The sequence below is a fragment of the Anabrus simplex genome, chromosome 13, assembly GCF_040414725.1.
Source record: "Anabrus simplex isolate iqAnaSimp1 chromosome 13, ASM4041472v1, whole genome shotgun sequence".
In the NCBI taxonomy this organism is placed as follows: Eukaryota; Metazoa; Arthropoda; class Insecta; order Orthoptera; family Tettigoniidae; genus Anabrus; species Anabrus simplex.
Window position 1 is genome coordinate 19,135,820 of NC_090277.1, and position 24,929 is coordinate 19,160,748.

The 24,929-nt window shown below is 43.0% G+C and overlaps 1 protein-coding gene across 1 annotated transcript in view; it reads right to left on the reverse strand.

The window, feature by feature from the left end:
• Positions 1–16,317, reverse strand: part of defl (Integrator complex subunit 7) — a 438,395-nt gene extending 422,078 nt beyond the window's left edge. The window contains exon 1 of the mRNA XM_067157240.2: positions 16,190–16,317. Within this exon, the coding sequence (XP_067013341.2) occupies positions 16,190–16,280 (91 nt within the window). The 5' untranslated portion in view covers positions 16,281–16,317. The remainder of the gene's footprint in view (positions 1–16,189) is intronic.
• Positions 16,318–24,929: the final 8,612 nt, after the last annotated feature.

Sequence of the window (24,929 nt, forward strand, 5' to 3'; positions counted from 1 at the left end):
AGATGGATGCACGGCGTTGATGATAAGCTGGTTGTGGCGGAGATGGAGAACGGCGACGAGACGGGAAGGGGGAACAAGGGATGTGCTCACATGCGGAAGTATACTTTTCCTAAGCTCTTGACTTGAATTTCAGTATAGAAAGATGGGCCCAATATTTTGATGAACTGTTGAATGAAAGTCCAGCTGATTACCAAGAAACCTTACCTCCTGTAAATACAAGAAAATCAGAAATAGAAGTACCGTTACCTACTACTGAGAAAGATGAGCTTGCCATTAAGAAGTTAAAGAATTTGCTATTGGCTTTACGTTGCACCAACACAGATAGGTCTTGTAAAGACGATGGGACTGGAAAGGAAGGAAGCGGCCATGGCCTTAATTAAGGTACAGCCCCAGCATTTGCCTGGTGTGAAAATGGGGAAACCACGGAAAACCATCTTCAGGGCTGCCGACAGTGGGGTTCGAACACACTATCTCCCGAATACTGGATACTGGCCACACTTAATCGACTGCAGCTATCGAGCTCAGTAAGTTAAAGAATAACAAAGCCCCAGGAATGGATTTAATAAATCAGAGCTTGTGAAAAATGCTGGAAAAGGATTTGTTAAACTCTTTCACAAACTAGTGGCCAAGCTATGGGTAGCTGAAACAATCCTTGATGAATGGAATGTAGGTACTGTATCATCTGCCCGATACATAAGAAAGGTGATATGATGTGTTCTAACTATAGAGGTATCTGCCTATTATCCATTGCTTATAAAATATTTTCCAATATTCTCTTTAGCAGACTGGTGCCTTACAGGGAAAATGCGGTTGGTGACTATTAATGCGGATTTCACCAAGGAAGATCTACTACAGATCAGATCTTCACAATCCGCCAGATACTTGAAAAATGTAAAGAATTGGAATTGATACACACCATCTCTTCAGTATTTTCAGATCAGCCTATGACAGCATTGATAGAAGTAATCTGCACGTAGCAATGGAAGAGTTTGAGATCCCTAAGAAATTGATCAGTCTTGTGAAAGCTACTATGGAAAATACTCTGAATCAATTAAGATCCAGAATATGTTATCACGTGCTGTAACGACCAAGAATGGAGTTAGGCAAGGAGATTCATTATCATGCCTTTTATTCAATATTTCTTTGGAGAAACATGTTAGAGACACAAGGGGAACCACCTTATATAAATCAGTTCAAATTTTGGCATATAGAGATGATATTGAATCGCAAGAACACCAAGAGCATTGAAATAAGCTTTCACAAGCCTCGAAAAAGCAGCAAGAAAGATGAATTTACAGATTAATGAAGAAAAAACTAAGTACATGCCCGTCACCAAGAAAGACTACCCTAGTGGATCTACATTAATAGAAATTGGCTCGTGTAAGTTTGATGTTGTTCATAGCTTTACCTACCTTGGATCAGAAGTTAATTCCAAGAACAATGTTAGTTCTGAAATCCAAAAACGTATACTGTCTGCTAACAAGTGCTATCATGGCCTCAGAAAACATCTGAAGTCTAAGCTGCTGTTCAGGAAAACTGAAGTCCTAGTGTATAAAGTTTTAGTACAGCCTGTATTAACATATGGTGCTGAGACCTGGACACACGCAAAATCTGATGAAAGACAGCTCAGTATATCTGAAAGAAGGATTTTGAGGCAAATTTTTGGACCAGTGGAAGAAAATGGTGTCTGGAGAAGAAGATATTATCATGTATTTATAATTTATATAATGAACCAAACATTGTTAACTGCATAAATATCAGAAGGTTGGAGTAGGCAGGACATGTGCTGCGTGCTAATGACGGAATGATAAAAAAGATATTTAATGCAGTGCCAGAAAGAATCAGGAAAGTTGGAGGACCAAAGTAAAGGTGGGAAGAAGGGGTGATGGAGGATGTAAAGATAATTGGAGGAGCTCTGCACTTAACACGAAAAAATGGAGAAATCTTCTTCAGTGATGATGATGATGAGTAGTAGTAGTATTTAACACGGCCTATATTGATGAAAATAAGGGTCGTTCATCTTTACAGTGGTTGAGCGCAATGACATTTGATAATGAAGTCATAGTCGAGATCGCTAACATTTCAGCCAGACTTCGCACACAAGAATTACAAAGAAACTGGAGAATTTGACCCTCAGTGAGTTGACATACACATTACGTCTGTTGCCTTGAAGGAGCCGTGTGGTTCCTCCCTTCATTGTCGAGCCAGAGGGACGTGTGGGCAGGCGGGGAAGCAAGTACCTTCCTTTCCGGGTGTGTTTCACTCATGCTAAATATCCTCGTACTTCGTTTCCTCCACATCCCCTCACTCTTCAGATGTGTGCATGTGTTAATGCGTCTAATGGATGTGACCAATGACAGAGAGAGAAGAGTGTACGCAGGTACTGGGTGGTTCCGAGGGCTGTCATTTCAGGCCATGAGATACTAAAGATTTTGAGTGTACAACACTGGCCAAAATTTTTACATACCCATCCCACTGGCTGCTTACAGTTTCATTTATCATTTTCCATTGATCGTAATGGCTTTTCACGAAATTCCCTACGCCTCTCTTATCAACCATATGAATTAGCTTAATAGTCCTACTTTTAAGACATTCCTTTCTATCACATATATTTTTAAGTATGACAAAGACAGCTTCATGATCACTTATACCATCTATCACTTCAGTTCCCTATAGAGGTCATCTGGTTTTATCACTAGCATGTCCATAATAATTTTCCCTTTAGTTGGTTCTGGTGGTTCATGGTGTGGGTTACTGTAGTCACGTCCTAGTTCGTGAACCACGGGCAACGGCCGAGTGGCCTAGTAAGTGGTCCTGAGAGTCGGGATACCAGTTGCTATGGAATGGGAGTGGGCATCTTGGACATATTCTGAGTTGTGGCCCTCCTTAAGCTCAGGCGGCTAGGACTATATAATCCACCAGTGGTCCCTAACCCGTTAGAGGAGAGATCCTCTCTTGGACTATGTGCAAGTAGGGTAGCATTCTACTTCATGAATTTACCGAGCTCAGAACATTTTAAGCAAGCCTCAGACCTATGGGCTCTCATTTGACAGGCAAAGGACTTCTTGGAAACAACTTGGTGAACAAAATGGAATTCGATGGGGAGCTATCAATATTAATGGGGCTTATGGAAGAAAGAAAGTAGAACTGGCTGAGTCAGCAAAGAGGATGCAACTGGATGTACTAGGAGTAAGTGATATTCGGGTAAGGGGAAATAACGAGGAAGAGATTATAAAGTGTACTTGACGGGTGTTAAAACGGGAAGGGCACAATATGGGGTAGGACAGTTTATCAGGAATACTACTGCACACAACATAGTTGTAGTTAGGCACGTAAATAAGCGAATGATGAGGGTAGATTTGGCAGTTGGAGGAATAAGGACAAGAATTGTGTCTCAGTGTGTTCACCATGAGAGGGTGCAGATGAGGATGAAGTTGACTAGTTTTATGAAACATTGAGTGACATCGTAGTCAGGGTGAACAGCAAGGACAGGATGGTGCTAATGGGCGATTTCAATGCGAGAGTTAGAAATAGAACTGAAGGATATGATTGGTAAATGTGGGGAGGACATGGAAGCTAATGGGAATAGGACGCGTTTGCTGGAATTCTGTGCTAGTATGGGTTTAGCAGTTAAGAATACATTCTTCAAGCATAAGGCTATTCACCGCTACACGTGGAAGGCTAGGGGTACCAGGTCCATAATAGACGATATCTTAACCGACTTCGAATTCAGGAAATCTGTCATGAAATGTACAAATTTTTCGGGGATTTTTCGATGATACAGACCACTATCTGATCTGCAGTGAACTAAATATCTCCACATCTAAGGCAGAGAAAGTGAAATCTGTCTACAAATGAATAGGATAGAAAATCTCCAGGATGAGGAAATTAGACAGAAGTACATGGATATGATTATTGAGAAGTTTCGAACAGGACTGTAAGCAGGTTCAGCATATAGAAAGAGAATGGGTGGCATACAAGGATGCTGTCGTAGAAATAGCAAGGGAATGCCTAGGAACGACTGTGTGTAAAGACGGGGAAAAGGGAACACCTTGGTGGAATGATGAAGAGAGAGCAGCTTGTAAACGGAAAAAGAAGGCTTATCAGAAATGGCTCCAACAAGGGCCAATGCAGACAGGGAATTGTACGTAGATGAAATAAACAGAGCGGAAAAAATAGTTGTTGAATTCAAAAAGCAAGTTGTAGGAAGATTTTGGTAATAACCTGGAAAGGCTGTCCTTTCTGGACAGTAATATAGAATCTTAGGAGGGGTGGGACAAAATGAAATGAACAGTGTTTTGAGTAATTCAGGTGAACTCATAACAGATCCCAGGGAATCACTGGACAGGTGGAGGGAATATTTTGAAAATCTTCTCAACGTAAAAGGAAATCTTCCTGGTGGTGTCGCGAACAACCAAGCTCATGGAGTGGAAGAAAATTATGTTGGTGAAATTACACTTGAGGACGTGGAAAGGATGGTAAATAAACTCCATTGTCATAAAGCAGCAGGAATAGATGAAACTAACCTAAAATGGTGAAGTATAGTGGGAATGCAGGATGAAATGGCATCACAGACTAGTAAAATTAGCATGGAGTGTTGGTAAGGTACCTTCAGATTGGACAAAAGCAGTAACTGCACCTATCTATAAGCAAGGGAACAGGAAGGATTGCAACAACTATCAAGGCATCTCATTGATTATTATACCAGGCAAGGTATTTACTGGCATCTTTGAAGGGATGGTAGATCAGTCGTTGAGAGGAAATTGGATGAAAACCAGTGTGGTTTCACACCACAGAGGGGCTGAAAGAATTAAATTTTCAGTACGCACCAGGTAATTGAAAAATGCTACGAAAGGAATAGACAGTTGTGTTTATGTTTCGTACATCTAGAGAAAGCATATGACAGGGTACCGAGGGAAAAGATATTCGCTATACTGGGGGACTATGGAATTAAGAGTAGATTATTAAAATCAATCAAAGGCATTTATGTTGACAATTGGGCTGCAGTGAGAATTGATAGCAGAATGACAAGGCTGTAATCTTTCACCTCTGCTGTTCGTAGTTATGGATCATCTGCTGAAAGGTACAAAGTAGCAGGGAGGGATTCATTTAGCTCGAAATGCAGTAAGCAGACTGGCCTATGCTGATGACTTGGTCTTAATGGTAGATTGTGCCAAAAACCTGAAGAAAATAGGTGTAATGAGCATGATATGAAAATTAGCCTTGCAAAGACTAAATTGATATCACTAGGTAAGAAATTCAACAAAACTGAATGTCAGATTGGTGATACAAAGCTGGAACAGGTAGAAAATTTTAAGTTGTTGAGTTCTCCCAGGATGGTAGTATAGTGAGAATGAATCAAGATGCAGAAAAAGCTAATGCAGTGAGCTCGCAGTTGCAATCAACAGTATTCTGTAAGGAGGAATTCAGCTCCCGGACGATACTATCTTTACATCGGTCTGTTTTCAGACCAACTTTGCTTTACAGGAGCGTAAGCTGGGAGGACTCAGGATATCTTATTAAAGTTAGAAGGAACAGATATGAAAGTAGCGTGAATGATTGCTGGTACAAACAGGTGGGAACAATGGCAGGAGGGTGCTCGGATAGAGGAAATTAAGGCTAAGTTAGGAATGAACCGGATGGATGAAGCTGTACGCATAAACCAGCTTCGGTGGTGGCGTCATGTGAGGCGAATGGAGGAGTATAGGTTACCTAGAAGAATAATGGACTCGGTTATAGAGGGTAAGAAGAGTAGAGGGAGACCAAGACAATGATGGTTAGATTCAGTTTCTAACGATTTAAAAATAAGAGGTACAGAACTAAATGAGGCCACAGCACTAGTTGCAAACAGAGGATTGTAGCGAAGTTTAGTTTTTTTTTTGCTAGTTGCTTTACGTCGCACTGACACAGATAGGTCTTATGGCGACGATGGGATAGGAAAGGCCTAGGAATGGGAAGGAAGCGGCCATGGCCTTAATTAAGGTACAGCCCCAGCATTTGCCTGGTGAAAATGGGAAACCACAGAAAACCATCTTCAGGGCTGTCGACAGTGGGATTCAAACCCACTATCTCTCGGATGCGAGCTCATAGCTGCGCGCCCCTAACCGCACGGCCAACTCGCCCGGTAAGTTTAGTTGTAGTGTCCTCCGCCTGGGAGCTCCGCAGCCCACTCACGCATAGAAGCTACTTGACGCTACAAGTGTGTGACATCAGCCAGCGAGTATATATTGGAGCGTAGTTTCCACCGCTCCAGGCAGTCAGCAGTGTCCAGTGATCAGGCTACATCGTATGTCAGACACGGAGGCATCCCTCTTGAAAATGTGGATTGAACAGGTGGACTGAGTTCTGATCAGGAGGTTTCACCTCAGGACAACTACGCCTCAAGATACCCACCTCCCGTGTAACTTGCCTACTCCTGCCTAGCATTCTGCTAGCAAGAACTTTGCACCAAGTTCAATTCAAACTTCTCAAACTTCAGATAGCCATCTGCTATCGTAAACTTTCACTCATTTGTGGCACCCTATCTCGTCAGGGTAAACTTCATTGTACATGTAGAATCTTGTTGTACGTATGTATATATTTCTTTGACAAACAGTCAACTTACTTATGTTATTATCTAACGTGTTCATCCTTATAAGAAGCAAGTCTAAATTCCCTTCATTTTGTGCATATTGTATGAAGACTGCAAGCAAATAAACTTTTAAGTTGTGTTTTGTATATCGTGCTTCTTGTATACAACACAACAATATGGTGACGAGGAAAAGTTTGGAACACCATCATTGACATTATGACGAGAACAAGCAACATTACCCCCACAGTACCACGTTATGTTCACTCCACTCACTACGACGCAATTACATCACCAACACTCCCACATTTGTGCAGTGACATATATTCCGATCCTACAAATTTCAAGATTCTATTCCAAGTGTGTGCACCCCGTTGAACAGCCAGCTTTGGGCATCGAACACCAGGCAACATTTCACGTCAAGGACACACAGCACTTGTTTCTACCGTGAATTCATTCTCCGCACAAGCACTTCCCCTGCGCCCGCTGAAGTTCACGCTTCCAGCTCGCCCTTCGCCCAGCTCATTCTCCTACACCCTGCTTGACAAGTCATGTCAACTGTGTCATACGTCTTATACACAAACATGACGAATACAGAACAATTAGCAGCTTTACTCCAGGCGTTACAACAGCAGCAACAGCAATCAGCATTAATTACGGCCCTTCAGGCTCTCTCTACGTCCCAACAGAGCTATGCCGTTCCTACATTTACTTCCTTTGACCCTGATATAGAGGAGTGGTCTGTATATTTTTGCTTGCTTACAACAGCACTTCATCTGTCATGCCATTACAGACGAGAAGCGCCAACGAGCTCTCTTCCTCAGTTCTGTTGAAATGCAACTGCGAATTACTACAGAAATTAAGCCCAGAAGAACAGATATAGGAAGTTCCTTTCACTCATCTCCTAGCTCGACTCAATGAGCACTCTTCTAAGGATCCCCACATTGTAGCAGCTCGCTATAATTTTTTTCAGTGCCGAATGAAACCACACCAGACTCACACAGAATGGATTGCGGAATTACGTGGCCTCGCCAAGAGCTGCAAATTCGTCTTTTCTAAGGATGGTTGTGGCATGCCATATACTGACTCACTCATTCGAGACATGGTCGTTCTCCATACGCCACAAGACGAAGTCCGTTTCGACGCTGTCAAAAGCAGTAACCCTTCCTTAGAAGAAGTAGAGCGTATTGTCACAGTCTATGAAATGACTACTAAGACTGCAACCGAGATAGGTAACAAATACGAAGTCGCTCAGGTATCTCATACGGCCAGCAAGCATTCTGCTCTTTCGAACCACCAGGTCAGCTCGCTCATGTCGCAGCGCTCTCGCCAGGTTCCTTCTTGCTCTTCTCAGAAGACACGCATTCCTAAGCAAGCTCCGAAGCTCCTGCCTTCATGCAGAGGATGTTTTAAGCATCACGAACGCCATGACTGCCGATATTTTGAATCAACCTGTGCTTGCTGCCATAAAATAGGGCATATCAAGACTGTCTGTCAGAGTAAGTCCTGATCTGCACATCCTCCTACTAAGAAGAAACAACAGGACATGGGAGTTGATCAAATCAACCTAGTTTTACCTACAATTAATTCTAGCAAGATCATCATTCCGAACACTTTCCCGGATCACTCGACTGATTTTCCATTGTAATAATACCAATATAAATGGTCCGTTATTGGACATTATAAATTTTCCAGCTAACTCATTCTTGGTTGTCAGCGTTTCGCCCTCGTGTGCTGAAATATTTGTCCTGAATGAGTAAATTTATAATACCAATATAAATGGTCCGTTATTGGACATTATAAATTTTCCAGCTAACTCATTCTTGGTTGTCAGCGTTTCGCCCTCGTGTGCTAGGGTGGGCTCATCAGTTGGTACCTAGCACACCTACCAATACGCTGGCTAGTGCATACCGTGGAGGCCACTGCGTAGGCTAACTGGAGCCACCGGCAGTGCCAATGCACTAAGAGACTTTGTCTCATCACTAAAAATTGATGCCTGCTTGGCCATCAGATGATATAGATGTTGATTCCCATAGGGAATCTGAAATATTTGTCCTGAATGAGTAAATTTATAATACCAATATAAATGGTCCGTTATTGGACATTATAAATTTTCCAGCTAACTCATTCTTGGTTGTCAGCGACATTGGACATTGGATCACCTGTCTCCATTATCAATCTTGCTACCTATCACAGCTTAGGATCACCTTCATGCTCTCCCGCTGATGTCCAGCTTGTTACTTTCGTAGTAGCCTTACTGGTTGTCAACAACTACACTGCAACCAACATTCTAGGCATAGATCTCTTCAACCTATTCGGATTTCAGATACATGACGTCAATGTCGTTTCTGACTTACAACCTACCTCCGATGTCACTAGTCTACTTGAGCAATTTCCGGAAGTTTTCGACTCCACTCTAGGCACAGCCAAAGGATACACAGCTCATATCCAGCTTAAATCAGGAGCCAAGCCTCGCTTTTTTTAAGGCACGCCTTGTCCCACTTTCACTTCAGGATCAAGTTACCCAAGAACTACACAGATGACTAGGAGCCGGTATTTTAGCTGCAGTTAACGGGCTACACCGCTCGTCGTAGTCAAGAAGGCAAATGGTAATATACGCATTTGTGGTGATTTTCGCTCTACAATCAATTCTCAAATTGAAACAGACGTTTTCCCGATTCCCCGTCCTGAAGACTTATTTTGCCATTTAGCCGGTGGACAGTTCTTCTCTAAAGTGGACCTGAAAGAAGCTTATCTCCAGCTACTCTTAGATGAAGAATCTAAACAGTACCTTACACTGAATACCGCTCTTGGTCTTCTCCAGCTCCAGCGCCTACCTTTTGGTGTATCTTCCTCCGCTGCGATTTTCCAGCGATATTTAGAGCAACTTACAGTCTCCATTCCCGGTTGTGTAATTACCTTGATGACATTATTGTCACGGGAAAAGATCATCAGGATCATCTCCACAATCTACACCTGCTTCTCACGAAATTGAAAGAAAATGGCCTGCATGCTAATCTTGCTACGTGCACCTTCTTTCAACCTCTAGTTCAATACCTGGGACACATCATCGATAAACATGGCATCCGCCCCAGCGAACAGAACGTTTCTGCCATTATCAACATGCCCGCACCACAGAATATCAAGCAACTGCAATCCTTCTTCGGAAAAGCTAACTAAGTTCATTCCGCGCTTTGCTTCGGTAGCAGCTTCTCTGAATGCCTTACGCAAGAAAGATGCTAAATTTCATTGGTCTCAGCAATGTCATCATGCTTGGTAGACCATCAACAAGGCCCTTGTCCAAGCTGTCAAGCTTACTCATTTTCAGCCTGGTAAGACCCTCACCCTAGCAACTGACGCATCAGATTATGACCTCGGCGCAGTTCTCTCCCAGAAGGATCGCCACAGACATGAACGTCCTATAGCCTTCGCTTCCAAGACACTCTTCAGGCGTTTGCTCTATTAACCAGCGTTTCGTCTTAGGTCTGACACTAGACTCATCAGAGTGGGATGTGTCAGACCCTACCCACTGACGCTGGAGGTGTATGCAGGTGAACCTATCAGAAGGCCTATATAAGAGGCACAGTCTGATAACTGCATATGGGAGATAAAACTCCACAATGGAATTATTGCCCGCCAAGCAATTCCGAATGGAAATTCTAAGTTCCCGCGGAGGGAACCAGACTGTGCCTCTTATATAAGGCTTCTGATAGGTTAAACTGCATACAGCCCCAGCGTCAGTGGGTAGGGTCTGACACATCCCACTCTGACGAGTCTAGTGTCAGACCTAAGACGAAACGCTGGTTAAAGGTCGATTCACATATCTCCAGGACGTGACGGCATCTTCCATGAAAATAAAATATCGTCGCCATGTAAACGAAGGGATAAGTTCCAACACTTCCGTTGACATTATTCGTCGTGGCCTTCAGTGTTTTTCCGTGATCCGTGCCGGCAATGTGTATTCGCTCGCCAACGATATTTTCTTGTTTTCACGGGCGTGATTTCTCTCTTCCCGCCTTCCTGCTTCTCTGCTTCATTCGAGTACTGAGGTTAACTGTGTACGTTTGAACTGTCCTTTACCTCCCAAAATGAAGGACAAAGTACTGATTGAATTAGTGAAGGCACACTCTTTTCTATGTAATTTAGCTGATTCAAAATATATGGCTAGTGGTTTGAAGCAGCGTGTATGGGACGAAATTGGCGAGAAAATGGGAGCTGAAGGTAGATAAGTAACATTTTTTGCTTTTAAGATTAAGGAAATCAATCTGTTTGTACATAGGCACCGACTTGGGCGCGGCAAGGCACTTTCTGTCCCAACCTACAAAGTCAGGGGTATTAAAAATTAATCAAAAACTTCATTTATTTAATTTTCAAGTAATTAAAAGCAAATGTAGTATATCCTTGAAATTTTACTTCGTCGTCCTTCAAGCACTTATATAGAGTAGAAAACTCTCCTTCCTAACCCCTGCGTTATATTTAGGATGAACTCGCGTTTCTTCCTCTCTTTCTCCTTTTCAGCCAAGATTATAGCTATCATTAATATACAATATTGTATTGAAAAGGTGGATATTAACTTTCCCATTTCTCTATTGTGGATCTTGATTCAATACGGAACCTGAAGAATGAAATTCTTAATGCTAAATATCATTAACAGTTCATCATCACTAAAAAAAACTCATCATGGAGCACTTGTTTGCCGACTTATAACTGCGCAGAACTGCACGGAACTGAAGTGTGAGATCAGACGTGAAATATTCATGTCGGAAAGGACGGATACGGACAGGGAGAGCGCCGTCACGTCCCGGAGATGTGTGAATCGACCTTAATAGAGCAAACGCCTGAAAAGCCTTACATCTGATCTGTTGGTGGAAGGATGACACATCCCACTCTGATGAGTCTAGTGTCAGACGTAAGACAAAACGCTGGTTAATAGAGCAAACGCCTGAAAAGCCTTACATCTGATCTGTTTTTTGACATGCTCTGTTGGTGGAAGGATGTCTGGTTCCCTCCTTGGGAACTTAGAATTTCCATTCCAAGACACTCAACGAACATCAACGTTACTACTCTCAGATTGAAAAAGAAGTTTTAGCTATTATCTTTGGCTTTCGCCGCTTCATTGAATATCTGTATGGTAACTATTTCTTTATCATCACGGATCACAAGCCTCTTGTTCACTTATTCCATCCTGGTAATAAGATACCTGAACATTCTCTCTGGAAACTTCAGAGATAGTCAATATTTCTCTCCGACTACTCCTATCAGATTGTGTATCGTAGCACATCCCAGCACTGTAATGCTCATGCTCTCTCTCGCCTACCTGCCGGTCCTGATACTACTTTTGATACTCAAGAATCTGAATGTCTGCTGTTAGACATCGAACTTGAAGAAGCTATCTCCAGTTTTCCTATTGACGCCACTTGCATCGCCAAAGCAACAGATAAGGATAGTACACTAGCTACAATTCGTACTTATATCCACAATGATTGCCCGCTTCAGCATAAACTTCCTACCAGCCTTGCACCTTATCATCGCTTTCAGCATCATCTCACAGTCCGTGCCAAAGTAATCCTATTAGAAACAGGCACACTATTCCGAGTGGTCATTCCACTTAGTCTTCGAAAACAAATTCTCAACTTGTTCCATGAAGGTCATTGGGGAATATTCCGCACCAAGCAACTCGCCCGTCAACACTGTTATTGGCCTGGTATAGGCACTGACATCGAGAAGCTCATACGCCACTGTGAACCATGTCAAGCACATCAGAACGTACCTACGTCTGACCTCGCTCCATGGCCTCCAGCTAGTTCTCCATGGGAACGAGTACACATAGACTTTGCCGGATCCTTTCTCAACTCTATGTGGCTCGTCATGATAGACTCACTATCCAGTTTTCCTTATGTCATGGAAATGCATTCTACAACTACGGAAGCTACTATTCGAGCACTGCACTTGAGAAGATTTTCACTACTGAAGTCTTAATTTCTGACAATGGACCTCAATTTACTGCTACTAAATTCCAGGACTTTTGTACCAATAATGGCACTAAGGCACATCTTGGCACCTCCTTTCCATCCCCAATCAAATGGTGAAGCTGAACGTTTTGTCCAGACTTTCAAGAAAAACATGAAAAAAGCTGTATCTTCAGGTTAAACCAAGGACCAAGCATTATTACAATCGCTAGGAAGATATAGGACTATGACTGGTTCAGACAACCTCACTCCAGCTCACAAGCTACATGGACGCCCTCATCGAACATTGCTTTCTTTGTCGCAACCTCTTCCTGCCCAGCAGCATCGCTCGCAACCTAAGTTCACCACCGCAGACAAAGTATATGTCCGGACGTTCAAGTCCAATCCTCCCTGGATCCCTGGTGTCATCTGCCATACCTTGCAGACATCGTCTCTACGACATCCAGACCGCCGAGAAATGCATCTGCCGCCACCAGGACCAGATTCGCCTCCACTATCGTCCATCTCCTGATGTTGATCCCCTTGTCTCCCCTAAGAAAACCATTGCAGAAAGAGCTCTGGACCATTTAATCACGATGGGTTCTTTTCAGGATGACTCTACGCTCCACCGCCCGGACCAGGCTGCAGACACCACAACCAACACAGCCGACTCTCCAACCCAGCACTGCTGCCGCCGCCAGCGCCGTCGCCATTTCATGCCGTACCGGTGCAATTAGGAGGTGAGGGTGTTGTAGTGTCCTCCGCCTGGGAGCTCCGCAGCCCACTCCCGCATAAAAGCTACTTGACGCTACGAGTGTGTGCTGTCCAGTACTCGCTGCATTCAGTTTTGCGCAGACCTTTTTTTTTTTTTACGTTTTGCTTTACATCGCGTACCGACACAGATAGGTCTTATGGAGACGATGGGATAGGAGAGGCCTAGGAGTGGGAAGGAAGCGGCCGTGGCCTTAATTAAGGTCGGCCTGTACCATTTGCCTGGTGTGAAAATGGGAAACCACAGAAAACCATCTTCAGAGCTGCCAACAGTGGGGTTCGAACCCACTATCTCCCAGATGCAAGCTCACAGTTGTGCGACCATAACCGCATGGCTAAGTCAGCCAGTTGTTTTACTTCTTGCGGCCTTCTTGCTGAAGACGTGAGGAAGTGTTCGAACAGTCAACAAGGCTTCCAACCTGTTTATTTGGGAACTAAGACTAGTGACAAAACCATTGGACTGTGACTAAGCCGCGAAGCAGCTTTTATGCCTCTAGCGTTTTTAGGGCGATAAGAACACATTCTACTTCACCTAAGGCGACATGCGAATCCCTATTTAAGAGCTACTTCCCCCAAAACGCGAGGCTGCCGCATTCCTGTATCGGCCACTGAATTACAGTAAGTTTCATATTAAATTACTGCTGTCGTGTATTTCACATTGTTTTCTTTACATGGTGTTTTTATTTGTGCTTTTATTCAGCAGGAGTTGGTAACGCAACCTAATTATTGTCGCTGATGGCAATAACGTCACATTCTTTTCACACTGACCAATAGGATTGCAAGTAACTACTTTAGCAATGGACAATGGTGGGTGCTGCTCTTTATTAGGTCATAAAAGTAAATTTACTTCTAATGAAGGGATGGTGGGTTCCTAGACATCGCAATGAACACAGCTCTCCACTAAAAGCAATTCCAAATAAGATTTCCATAATTTGCACTTCCTTACAATGTTAGAAACTTTGGATTGCCCAGGGTCAACTTGTGCCTAATTCCGCATCAACATCACCGCCAGCTTTGCCAAGTCTGTACACCCGAAAAAACATCAAGTTGCCTAGATTATATCACATTCTCGTCCTTAACTTTTTCATAGCTTACAAATTCTTCTTTCCTGCTTGCCTTATGTTGTTGGTATCAACGTGGAAAATTAATAATAATAATAATGCTATTTGCTTTACGTCCCACTAACTACTTTTTAAGGTCTTCGAAGACGCCGAGGTGCCGGAATTTAGTCCCGCAGGAGTTCTTTTACGTGCCAGTAAATCTACCGACACGGGGCTGTCGTATTTGAGCACCTTCAAATACCACCGGACTGAGCCAGGATCGAACCTGCCAAGTTGGGGTTAGAAGGCCAGCGCCTTAACCGTCTGAGCCACTCAGCCCGGCAAACGTGGAAAATTATCACTTCTCCTTACCCTCCTCCTTCCCTTCTATTTTCCTGAACATCTGCCCTGGTTCCCTTCCTCCACACACTTTCCCCACATGCCTCAACCCTACAGTCAAATAAACCTAGGACCGAATGAACCCATGGACATGCTTGGACATATTCAAATGAGAAGCAAAAGAATGCCACGTCCTTACATGGAAAGAAGACTGGTAGTGTGGAGAGACCAAGTGTGGGGAGATGTGAAGAGCCGAGGATAAAACTGAAATTTTTCAGGGCCACACTCCCTTTCAGAGGTTTTTTTATTTTATTTTTTAATCGCCACAGCACATACTGTCTATACAGCAGTTCCGACTTAAGACAGGTTGGCAGCCTAGTGCTTTCTGCTAAACATTCCTGACTTAACAGATGTCACAAACCAGGACGTGTGCAAACCAATAAAGAAAAGCTGGGAACAAAATCTAAAACCTTATTCAACATGCATCAAAGTAGTGCCGAGAAATGAAATGAATATAAATAAACACAGACATGTAAACAAAGCATAAAAGAAATAGAGTACTCTCTCTCTATGGAAAATGCACTTTAGACGAGAAGTTTGGCAAGATAGAATACAAAGTATCCCCTTTTCCTAACAAATACCAGAACCGAGTAGCTTCCATGTTCTCGATGCCGCCAGTGATTTTCAACATTCTGGGTGAACTTTGGAAGTTCATAGCACCTAACGACACTCCCTATTGGCACCCTGGTGAACTAACAACGCTCCTATAGGCACTCTCACTCTCATGACGTAACAAAGGAGCATCACCCTGCACCAAGCCTCCATCATCTCTAGACTCCCGTGCACCCATCCTAGAGTACTACCAACAAAGAGAACAAAGAAGGAACAATGGCAATAACAATTCCGATATTTGTCTTGATCTATAAAGGCTCTCCAGTTCTGTTGCTGCTGAGAACAGATGCACGAGTACCAAGTTTTATTGTGTGCCCCCTTCAACAGATGTCTGTGTTTATGTTAAAAAAAAAACATGTTTGGATCATGTGTACCAGTAACTCCTCATAAAGCACTTTATAATATTACATTACATTGCATCCATGGCCTCAGGCTATGAACATTCATTTCAAATATCCAACGTATAATACCAAGAGTTGAACCACGGCCGCCATGGCAAGAAGCAAGAGATTGCATTCAGTTTTATAGTACATCCCAAGTAAACAACGCGCACTTCTCTAGGATCCGTTCCCTTTCAATAAGTCCAGATCTCATGCGGGTATTTCTTTGCACTCTATAAATACGGGGGTTTTTCTTCTCGTTAATAGGCCTAATACCTGAGGCTGTTAAGCTATAACCTTAAAATTATATCACCATAACATTCTTAAAATCCACGACAGGAAAAATGGAATGGAAACTATCCTTGCTAAACTGTGAGCACTCTTTACTAACAGTAACACAGATGTCAACATAAGGATTTAGTGAGGTTACCGGATCTTTCTAATTAAGATATTTAAAAATCACAAAACTACCTTTATCCAATTCCGTTAATGCGGAATTTGCATCTTGTTCTGGTTCACCTAGACCATTCTCACTGAAGGAATTAACTCTAACACCCAACATTGTCCTTATAGGCAAGTTCTCAGTTTGAGTTTACATTAAAGAGCAAAGAGTTAAAGAGGACGATTTATTATACCAAAGAGAATTATACATCTTCTTTTCTTTCTTGATATTTGGTTGGGCTCTGTATGTAACTAACACCCAGTTCCAATACTTTGTAAATGAAACACTGTCTAACACTCAGAAACATGTAGTTATGGTGACGAAGAAATACTTTATCTCACAGTACAAAGATCACTGGTATGGGTGAACATCTACATCTTGTGGGTGTAAGTGTAATAGACATAGGAGTAAGCACGGGGACACAAGGTACTATATCTTCACGCCGAAGTGACCCATCTTGGCGTCTTCTACTTTGACATACGGAACGGGCCGACAATTGGGAAGGACAAAGGATAGCACACAACAACTAAAGGATCTAGTATTATGGATGGAGTAACAGAGAATTATACATACTAGTTCGTAATAGCCAGACGCCAATACAAAGCGAATGCGCCAATAGGCTAGGCCAAAGAGAATGAGTAGGGCTGGGCCAAGGATAGAGCGGAAAAAGAAAACTTTGGTATCTTCCCTTCATTCTCCTCTTTGACAAAAACCGTGCATGATCACCAACCCAGGTTCCTAAATATCCAACATATTTACAAAATGTCAATTTTCCCTTACGATAATCTAAGAGACAGGCCAATGCAATTCCTCGTAAATGAGAAGAGCTAGAAAACAACAAAAATATTTAACTAGAAGAGACAGGACAGTGCTATACCCACAGAACACCAATATATAACGCTATACCTTATGATGCATATTAAAGCGCAGTAATAAAAGTGGGAAAATGAAAAGTGCTGACATCTAGCAAAAGCGGAATGACGATAATGTCCGAAGACTTCTATAATGGTAAATTTCGAACGAATTCTGTTCAACAGACCAAAGGATAATACGGAAATTGCAGCTAATTATCAACAATTATGTCCTGGGTCCCATTTCATAAAATTGGACAGGTGCGAAAAATACAACAATTTTGTCATCTCTGACCAATTTGTAAATATGTTACAGTTTTCCCTTACGCGACAGGCAAAATACAGTAAAGCCCCATTTACAACGCAAATGTAACGAAACGTAAACTTAAAATTAAATTTAACTTAGAAGTTTTCCGCCATGTTATCTGATGGAACCATTCACAATGCGGCGACGTAAACACAACTGTGAGTTCGTAAAATTAAGGGATTCCCATGCGAATCAACATCTTTATCATAAGTGGTATATTCCGAGATGCCAGTGGAAAGATGTGAGCCATGTTTGAATGGGTGTTTCAGAAAGTCACCTTTCTATTATTGCTAAAGGCCTCTTGCGGCTCATCAATGACTGACTTAACTATTTCCAAGGTTGCACAAGAGTGGGAGCACCCTCAGTTGCAGCACGGAGGGTTATTCTTTCCGGCGAGACTGTAACTTTATCTCTTGGACTCGAATGTTTGTTGTGGTTATGAGAGAGGGAATATAATATGCACTCCACACTGATCGGAGTGGCTTTTCTGAGCTATAGATGGGTATTTATTAGATTTAAACTCAGCCTATACTGTCACACTTCTTTCTACTTTGACGGCTAGTATTGCAGGTATGGTGATCTTTGTTTTAATATATTTTTCTACGGTTCTGTAGTGATATTCTCCGCATTTAATTACAGCTGATTGATATGCAACTTTCTGCTCTGCGGCGTGAATGGACCGCGTGTTTGTTGCTGTCATTGTGATTGTGTAATGTTGGTAACTGGGTCTCTGACCATCTCTATTTATTCGCACTGCGATCTAATGTATTTCGCCATCAAATGAATGCATGCCCTGCGTGTCGACGCGGAGTAGCATTCGTGTCGTACGGAGTGCGTAAGCTGATGGGTTTATGCGTGACCACTGCGTCCCTATTATTCTACTGCTAATTGTCTGCACCGTGCACGCTATCTTTGACATATGTGAGACCTTTGTTTGTGACCATGAGGGTCACAGAATATGAGTTTGTGTTCAATTCATTGACGGGAGATACTGCGCGCATTGTTTGCCGGTACCGGCAATGTCTGAATGTTAGTGTGCGTGTGTGTTGGTGAGTGAGGAGAGTGAAAAGATGGCGTATCGGTCAGATTAATTTTTTCCTTTGATCTTGTTTCCGTACCTTGTGTTTGTTTTCGGTACGGTGTTAATTATTTTCCCTTGGTCTCTGTCTTAGCCGTTAGCTTGCCCACCAGGCCGCTATGTTTGCTTTCCTATAATCAGGCTATGGGCTTGCCTGTGATTCTCCTTGGGTTTTAATTTTGTTTTCCTTGGTCCACAGATGGTTTCTCTCTGTGCCATGCTGATGCCTGCATTCCATTATTTCTTTGCTCTGAGTTTCTTCTCCCGGATGCTTGGGGATCTTATCATTCTATAGCTATTGTTGTTGAGATGATGATGGAGTTTGAAGGACGCGTATGTAAACAATGTAATTAATCTCGTGGAACGAAAGACCAAACTTATCCGTGTGTATTGTATTCAAATTAGCTAAATATGTAGTGAGATTACAATTGAGACGGCGAGCACGTCGTAAATTTAATATTAAAGTTGGTGTTTTGAGAAATGCTGTGCTCACGCATTTACGTTAGTACATCGACTGAATCAAAGGAACTCATGTACGTATCTTTTTAATACTTTAAATTGCTGGCTTCATTTTCTTTTCTTTGAATTTTATTACATTAATAAACCCTCATTTAAATGTTATTTTCATTTTATTGCTAATAGTATTAGTCTCTTCCCTGTTGTGCATTGTTGATTAGGGTCATTTCCAGTTCAGAGCTGTGTCTTAGGCCTTTCCTAGTCGCGGTCCACCCCTCGAAACTCCTGATGTGCCTATTATATTATGTCATATATTATCGGCAAGGGAAGGGTGCGGTTCAAATGGTAGCAGTAGTGAGGTCGACTAGGATATCTCCTCTGAAAAAGGATCGGACGAGATAGAACTGGAGATGGTGATTTATGTTTGATCTATTAAGTGAAGTCATAATTTTCCTTAGATTTAGCCTTGTGAAGCCAGTATATTCTGACCTTAATCTTGAGTGTTATTTATAATTTATGTGTATTGTTGTGATCATTTGCATGTGTGTGTCGTGTTGGTTACCGTTGAAACATTGCCTAGAATACGGAAAGTCAGAAGGCTTTAGAGATGAGTAACGATAGCGAAGATTTTACCGGGGAAATATCCAACCTTGAGATAGATAAGAGAGAAGGTATTGCTGAAGTTAATGCGTCGCACGTGTCTGGTAGCGATAGTGATAAATGCCCTGAACGGAGGAATGCTATTGCATGTAAAATTGTGCCCTCGGCGAGAACTGTATGGAGCCCATTTCCCCCAATTCTAGACCTGCTAGTGATCGTGATGCTAATGTTAACCCTGTTTTTGATGTCGTCCGGAAATAGTAGCTAAATTTTTCTGGAGAAGGGAACAGCTCCAGTGTCATTGAATTTCTTGAGTGGGTGGAAGATATCGCCGAGTGTAGATCGCTATCCCTTGACCTATTCGTTCCTATCATCCCGGGATGCCGGAAGGGCCAGTTTTAAAATGGTTCAGGCTGATCAAAGTTAACATTCAGTCATGGGACGATTTTGCTGCTCGTATCAAACAGCGCTTTGGGTTGTTCGACATGGACTACTCTTTAAAACAGTAAATTTTCAGAGGGACGCAGGGAGTAGGGAAGGAATTGATGATTACGCCATAGGCATTTTGACATTGCTTAACCGTTTGTGCGTCAATGTGCCTGAATCTGAAATTTTCGACCAGTTTTATCGAAATCTTGTCCCTGATTATAAATTATACATTAAAAGATCACAGGTTGAGTGTGTTGAAGATATTATTAATTTAGGTCGTGAGTTCGAGTCGACAGTCAGTCAGAATAAATTCTACCGTCCGCCTCGTACTCCGTCCGATTGTTTATTTCCCGACGTTGCCTGTCGTACGCCCGTCAGATCGGTCTCTCTTGACCCAACCCCTTCGCCGTCTCGCCCCTGTGGTAGTCCTGATCGTAGGTCCAGCGTTGAATCTCCGCCTCGGCGCTGTGTAAACGCCATTCAACATTCTAACTCACCTATAGTAAGCGATACTGCAGCCAGGAAGTGCTAGAATTGTGGGAAACTAGGGCATGTTTCAAAGAATTGTTGGTCTAAGTCTCCTCTGAAATGCTCGAAGTGTGGTCTAGTTGATGTCACTCAGCACGTGTGTCCTCGGTGCAACTCTCGGCAGGGAAACTGAATCCGCGCCTCGTGATGGCCCGTCGTTGGCGCCTGATATTGGTGTAAATAAAAGGACCTGGGGCCTTCCCTCGTCTACACCCTGGGCCAAATTTTATGTTGGATCGCGAATACTGTATGCCTTATTAGACACCGGTTCCTGTGTTTCCTTCGTGAACCATTCCCTTGTGTCTTCTATGGATTTAAAATATCTCCAAGCCTGTGAGAGTTTGGGAAATTTCATGTCCGCTGATGGCCGTCAGGTATGTCCGGTGGATCGAGTCAAACGTCACATTAAAATTCATGATCTTTCATGGGAATGGGCATTTGGGTGTTGTTCCCGATTTGTCTGTCCGGTTATTTTAGGAACCGATTTTATGCTGGCAACTGGTCTATCTATTGATTTCATCACTCGTACCTTTGCCTTTCGTTGCAACTCAGGCGTAAGTTACCCTTCTGAATCCCCTTTCCAACGTGCCACTGTATGCGCACTTTCGAAATCCCAACCCTCCAACGCCTCATGTGAATTGACTGACAACCAAAACTTAATGTTAAACGGTCTGTTGGTAGAGTTTTCTGATGTTTTGACTGCTGCTGTAGGTTGTGCTTAAATTTCTCTTATTACATAGAACTGAAAGATGATACCCCAGTTAGATCCCCGCCATTCGGTTGCTCACCGCCAAAACTGTCCGCTATCAGAGAATATGTTAACGACCTGTTGGAAAAGAAGGTAATTAGTCCCTCCAAGTCTCCTTTTAGCAGCCCCGCCTACCTTGTCCCCAAAAAGGATGGTAGATTTAGGTTTATTGTAGACTACCGTAAGGCCAATAAGAATATTGTGTTCGACAGCTTCCCCTTACCCACCATTTAAAGTGCTTTTCAACATTTTCATGGCGCTAAATTCTTCGCCGTTTTTGACTTTAATTCAGCATACCCCCAAATACCTTTGGACCCCAAAAGTCGCCCTTGCACTGCAGTAGTATAATGGGACAGTTCGGGCGCCTCCTCCTCCTCCCGCGGCGCGGGAAATTTGAATTCTGGCGGGAAATTTGAATTTTGGTGGGAGATTTGAATTTTGGCGGGAGATTTGAATTTGTAAACAAAGCCACGTGCTTTTTGACAGCTGTCATCGACAACAACGCATCGCTAACCTCACTGCTGCTATCTTGACGGGCCTAAACCTCAGTAGTGCCAACTTAACCTAACTAGCATGAGGTAAACAAAGCCACGTGCTTTTTGACAGCCACGTGCTTTTTGACAGACAACAACGCATCGCTAACCTCCGTACTGCCATCTTGACGGGCCTAAACCTCAGTAGTGCCAACTTAACCTCACTAGCGCGAGGTAAACAAAGCCACGTGTTTTTTGACAGCCACGTGCTTTTTGACAGATTTGTAAACAAAGCTACGTGCTTTTTGACAGCTGTCATCGACAACAACGCATCGCTAACCTCAGTACTGCCATCTTGACGGGAATAAACCTCGGTGATACCAACTTAACCTAACTAGCTCGAGATAAACAAAGCCACGTGCTTTTTGACAGCCACGTGCTTTTTGACAGCTGTCATCCGCCATCTTTAAACTACAGAGCGCTGTGCTGCCCTCTTTAGATGTAAAATTCGTCACCTGTCATCGGCAGTGCTGCCATCTTGGCGGGCCTAAACCTTAGTGCTACCAACTTAACCTCACTAGCTCGAGATAAACAAATCCACGTGCTTTTTGACAGCTGTCATCCGCCATCTTTAATCCATAGAGCACAGTGCTGCCCTCTTTAGCTGAAATGTGGTGGCGGATAATTTGAAAACTGCTTTTTGACAGCAGCCATCTTGCATCGCAAACCTCAGTGCTGCCCTCTTTAGCTAGATACCTGTGGTGGCAGACAATTCCACGTGACAGCAGCCATCTTTAATCAAGAGAGCACCGTGCTGCCCTCTACGTGGTGGCGGCAAATTGAAAAATTCCACGTGCTCTTGTTTGGAAACAAACTCACGTGCTTTTTTGACAGCTGTCATCTGCCATCTTTAATCTATAGAGCACAGTGCTGCCCTCTTTAGTTTGAAATGTGGTGGCGGCAAATTCCACGTGCTCTTGTTAGGAAACAAAGCCATGTGCTTTTTTGACAGCTGTCATGCACCATCTTTAATCAACAGAGCACCGTGCTGCTATCATGCGGGCAATTTCATCACCTGTCATCCGCCATCTTTAATCCACAGAACACCGTGCTGCCCTCTTTATGGCTACTACCTTAAGCACGTAGTAGCGGGCAATTTGAAAAGTTCTGCTAGCTATCATCCACCATCTTTAATCAAGAGAGCATCGTGCTGCCATCTTTAGCTAGATACCTTTGAAATGTGGTGGCGGCAAATTGAAAAATTCCACGTGCTCTTGTTTGGAAACAAACTCACATGCTTTTTTGACAGCTACCATCCGCCATCTTTAATCAACAGAGCATAGTGCTGCCCTCTTTAGTTTGAAATGTGGTGGTGGCAAATTCTACGTGCTCTTGTTTGGTAAACATAGCCACGTGCTTTTTTGACAGCTGTCATCCACCATATTTAATCCAGAGAGCACCGTGCTGCCCACTTAATCGTAGTAGATGTAAATTCATCACCTGTCATCCGCAGTGCTGCCATCTTTAGCTAGATACCTTTGAAATGTGGTGGTGGATAATTTAAAAAGAGAAATTCTACAGCGGCCCTCTCTCGACGCTAATTGCATAAGATGGCGGCTATACATAACTCCTTAAGGGTGCTTACGCAAGATGGCTGCTATACACAGGTTCTTATGAGACGCCCTTGGGATGCTTGCTCAAGATGGTAGTTATACATGGCTCCTTATGAGATGCCCTAGGGATGCTTACTCAAGATAGCGACTGCTCTTATGGGACGGCTTAAGTGTCCTTGCACAAGATGGCTTGAGACGCCCTAAGGATGCTTGCGTAAGATGGCGGACACAAGATGGCGGCTATACACTTCTCCTTATGAGACGCCTTAAGGGTGCTTGCGCAAGATGGCTGCTGCTCTTAGCTTAGAGGCTAACGTGTCGTGCTAGTTCGATTCATTAAATTTGGGGCTTAAATGCATAATGTTAAATATCTCGAAAACGGTGCATCGTAGAGCAAAACGGACAAAATTTTTCTACCCAATACCTCGGTTCGCAGTATGGGGAACAAGTAAAACATAGTCTAATGATGAGATCAACGGTTCGGTTCCTACTTAGGCCCTTTGGCATTCGCTCTGTTTTAGCTTGTATTGAAGCAAGTATTCGTAACATGATCAGGTTTAGCTATGGTAGAGAGTATAACGTGCCGTGCAGGTTCGATTCATTAAATTTGGGGCTTAAATGCAAAATGTTAAATATCTCGAAAACGGTGCATCGTAGAGCAAAACCTGATACCTAGGTTTGCAGTATCAGGAACAAGAAAAAAACATTGTCTAATGATGAGATCGACGGTTCGATCCCTACTTAGGCCCTTTGGCATTGGCAGCTATCTAATTCTACAAGATGGGGGCTATACATAGCTTCATATGAGGCAGCTTAAGAGCGCTTGCACAAGATGGCTGCTGCTCTTATGAGACGCCCTAGGGGTGCTTGCGCAAGGTAGCAGCGACAAGACGGTGACTATACACAGCTCCTTATGATACGGTCTAGAGGTGCTCACACAAGATGGTGGCTGCTCTGATGAAAGCTAGCTTTGCATCGTACAGGTATCTTTACTTCACTAAACCTCATACCTTTGAAATGTAATTTGAAAAATTCTACGTGCTTTTTCTTAACAGCAGCTACCTTTAAACAATAGCGGCTATACATAAGCTGTTAAGGCCTCCTCTTATGTCAAGGCATAAACCTGCATCGGGATAGCTAGAGTACGCACGTGCTGCAGTGATGACGTCATTATGCATGTTTAGACTTGCAAATCACTAAAGAAACATAACAAGACTAGAATCGAACACTGCACTCTATGCTGTTAACTTTATCATGTGATCGGAACATTGATTGAAGTGTTTAGAACACTAAATAAGTAGAACAGAACACTGTACTCAATACAACATGTCAGGGGATACCTTTGTTCTAAGAAGATTAGATTACCGCACATTCCTTGTAGGGCTAATAGGCTAAAGGGCTAATGGGCAAAAGGGCTAATGGGCTAAAGGGCTAAAGGGCTAAAGGGCTAAAGGGCTAGGGTGCCTCTCCTCTCTTTATCCGGGCTTGAGACCGGCTCTACAACTAGAGGCGGAGTTAACACCCTAAGGAAGGGAGAATGTTGGGAAATAATCTATACGAATATAGCTACTCGATCGACTATATACTACAGATGGATGACTTAGGTGAGGGTAAGCGCTTACTTAATAATACCAACACGAAGTAATTCATGCTCTATTTCAAAAATATCTTCTTTGTACTGTGTGT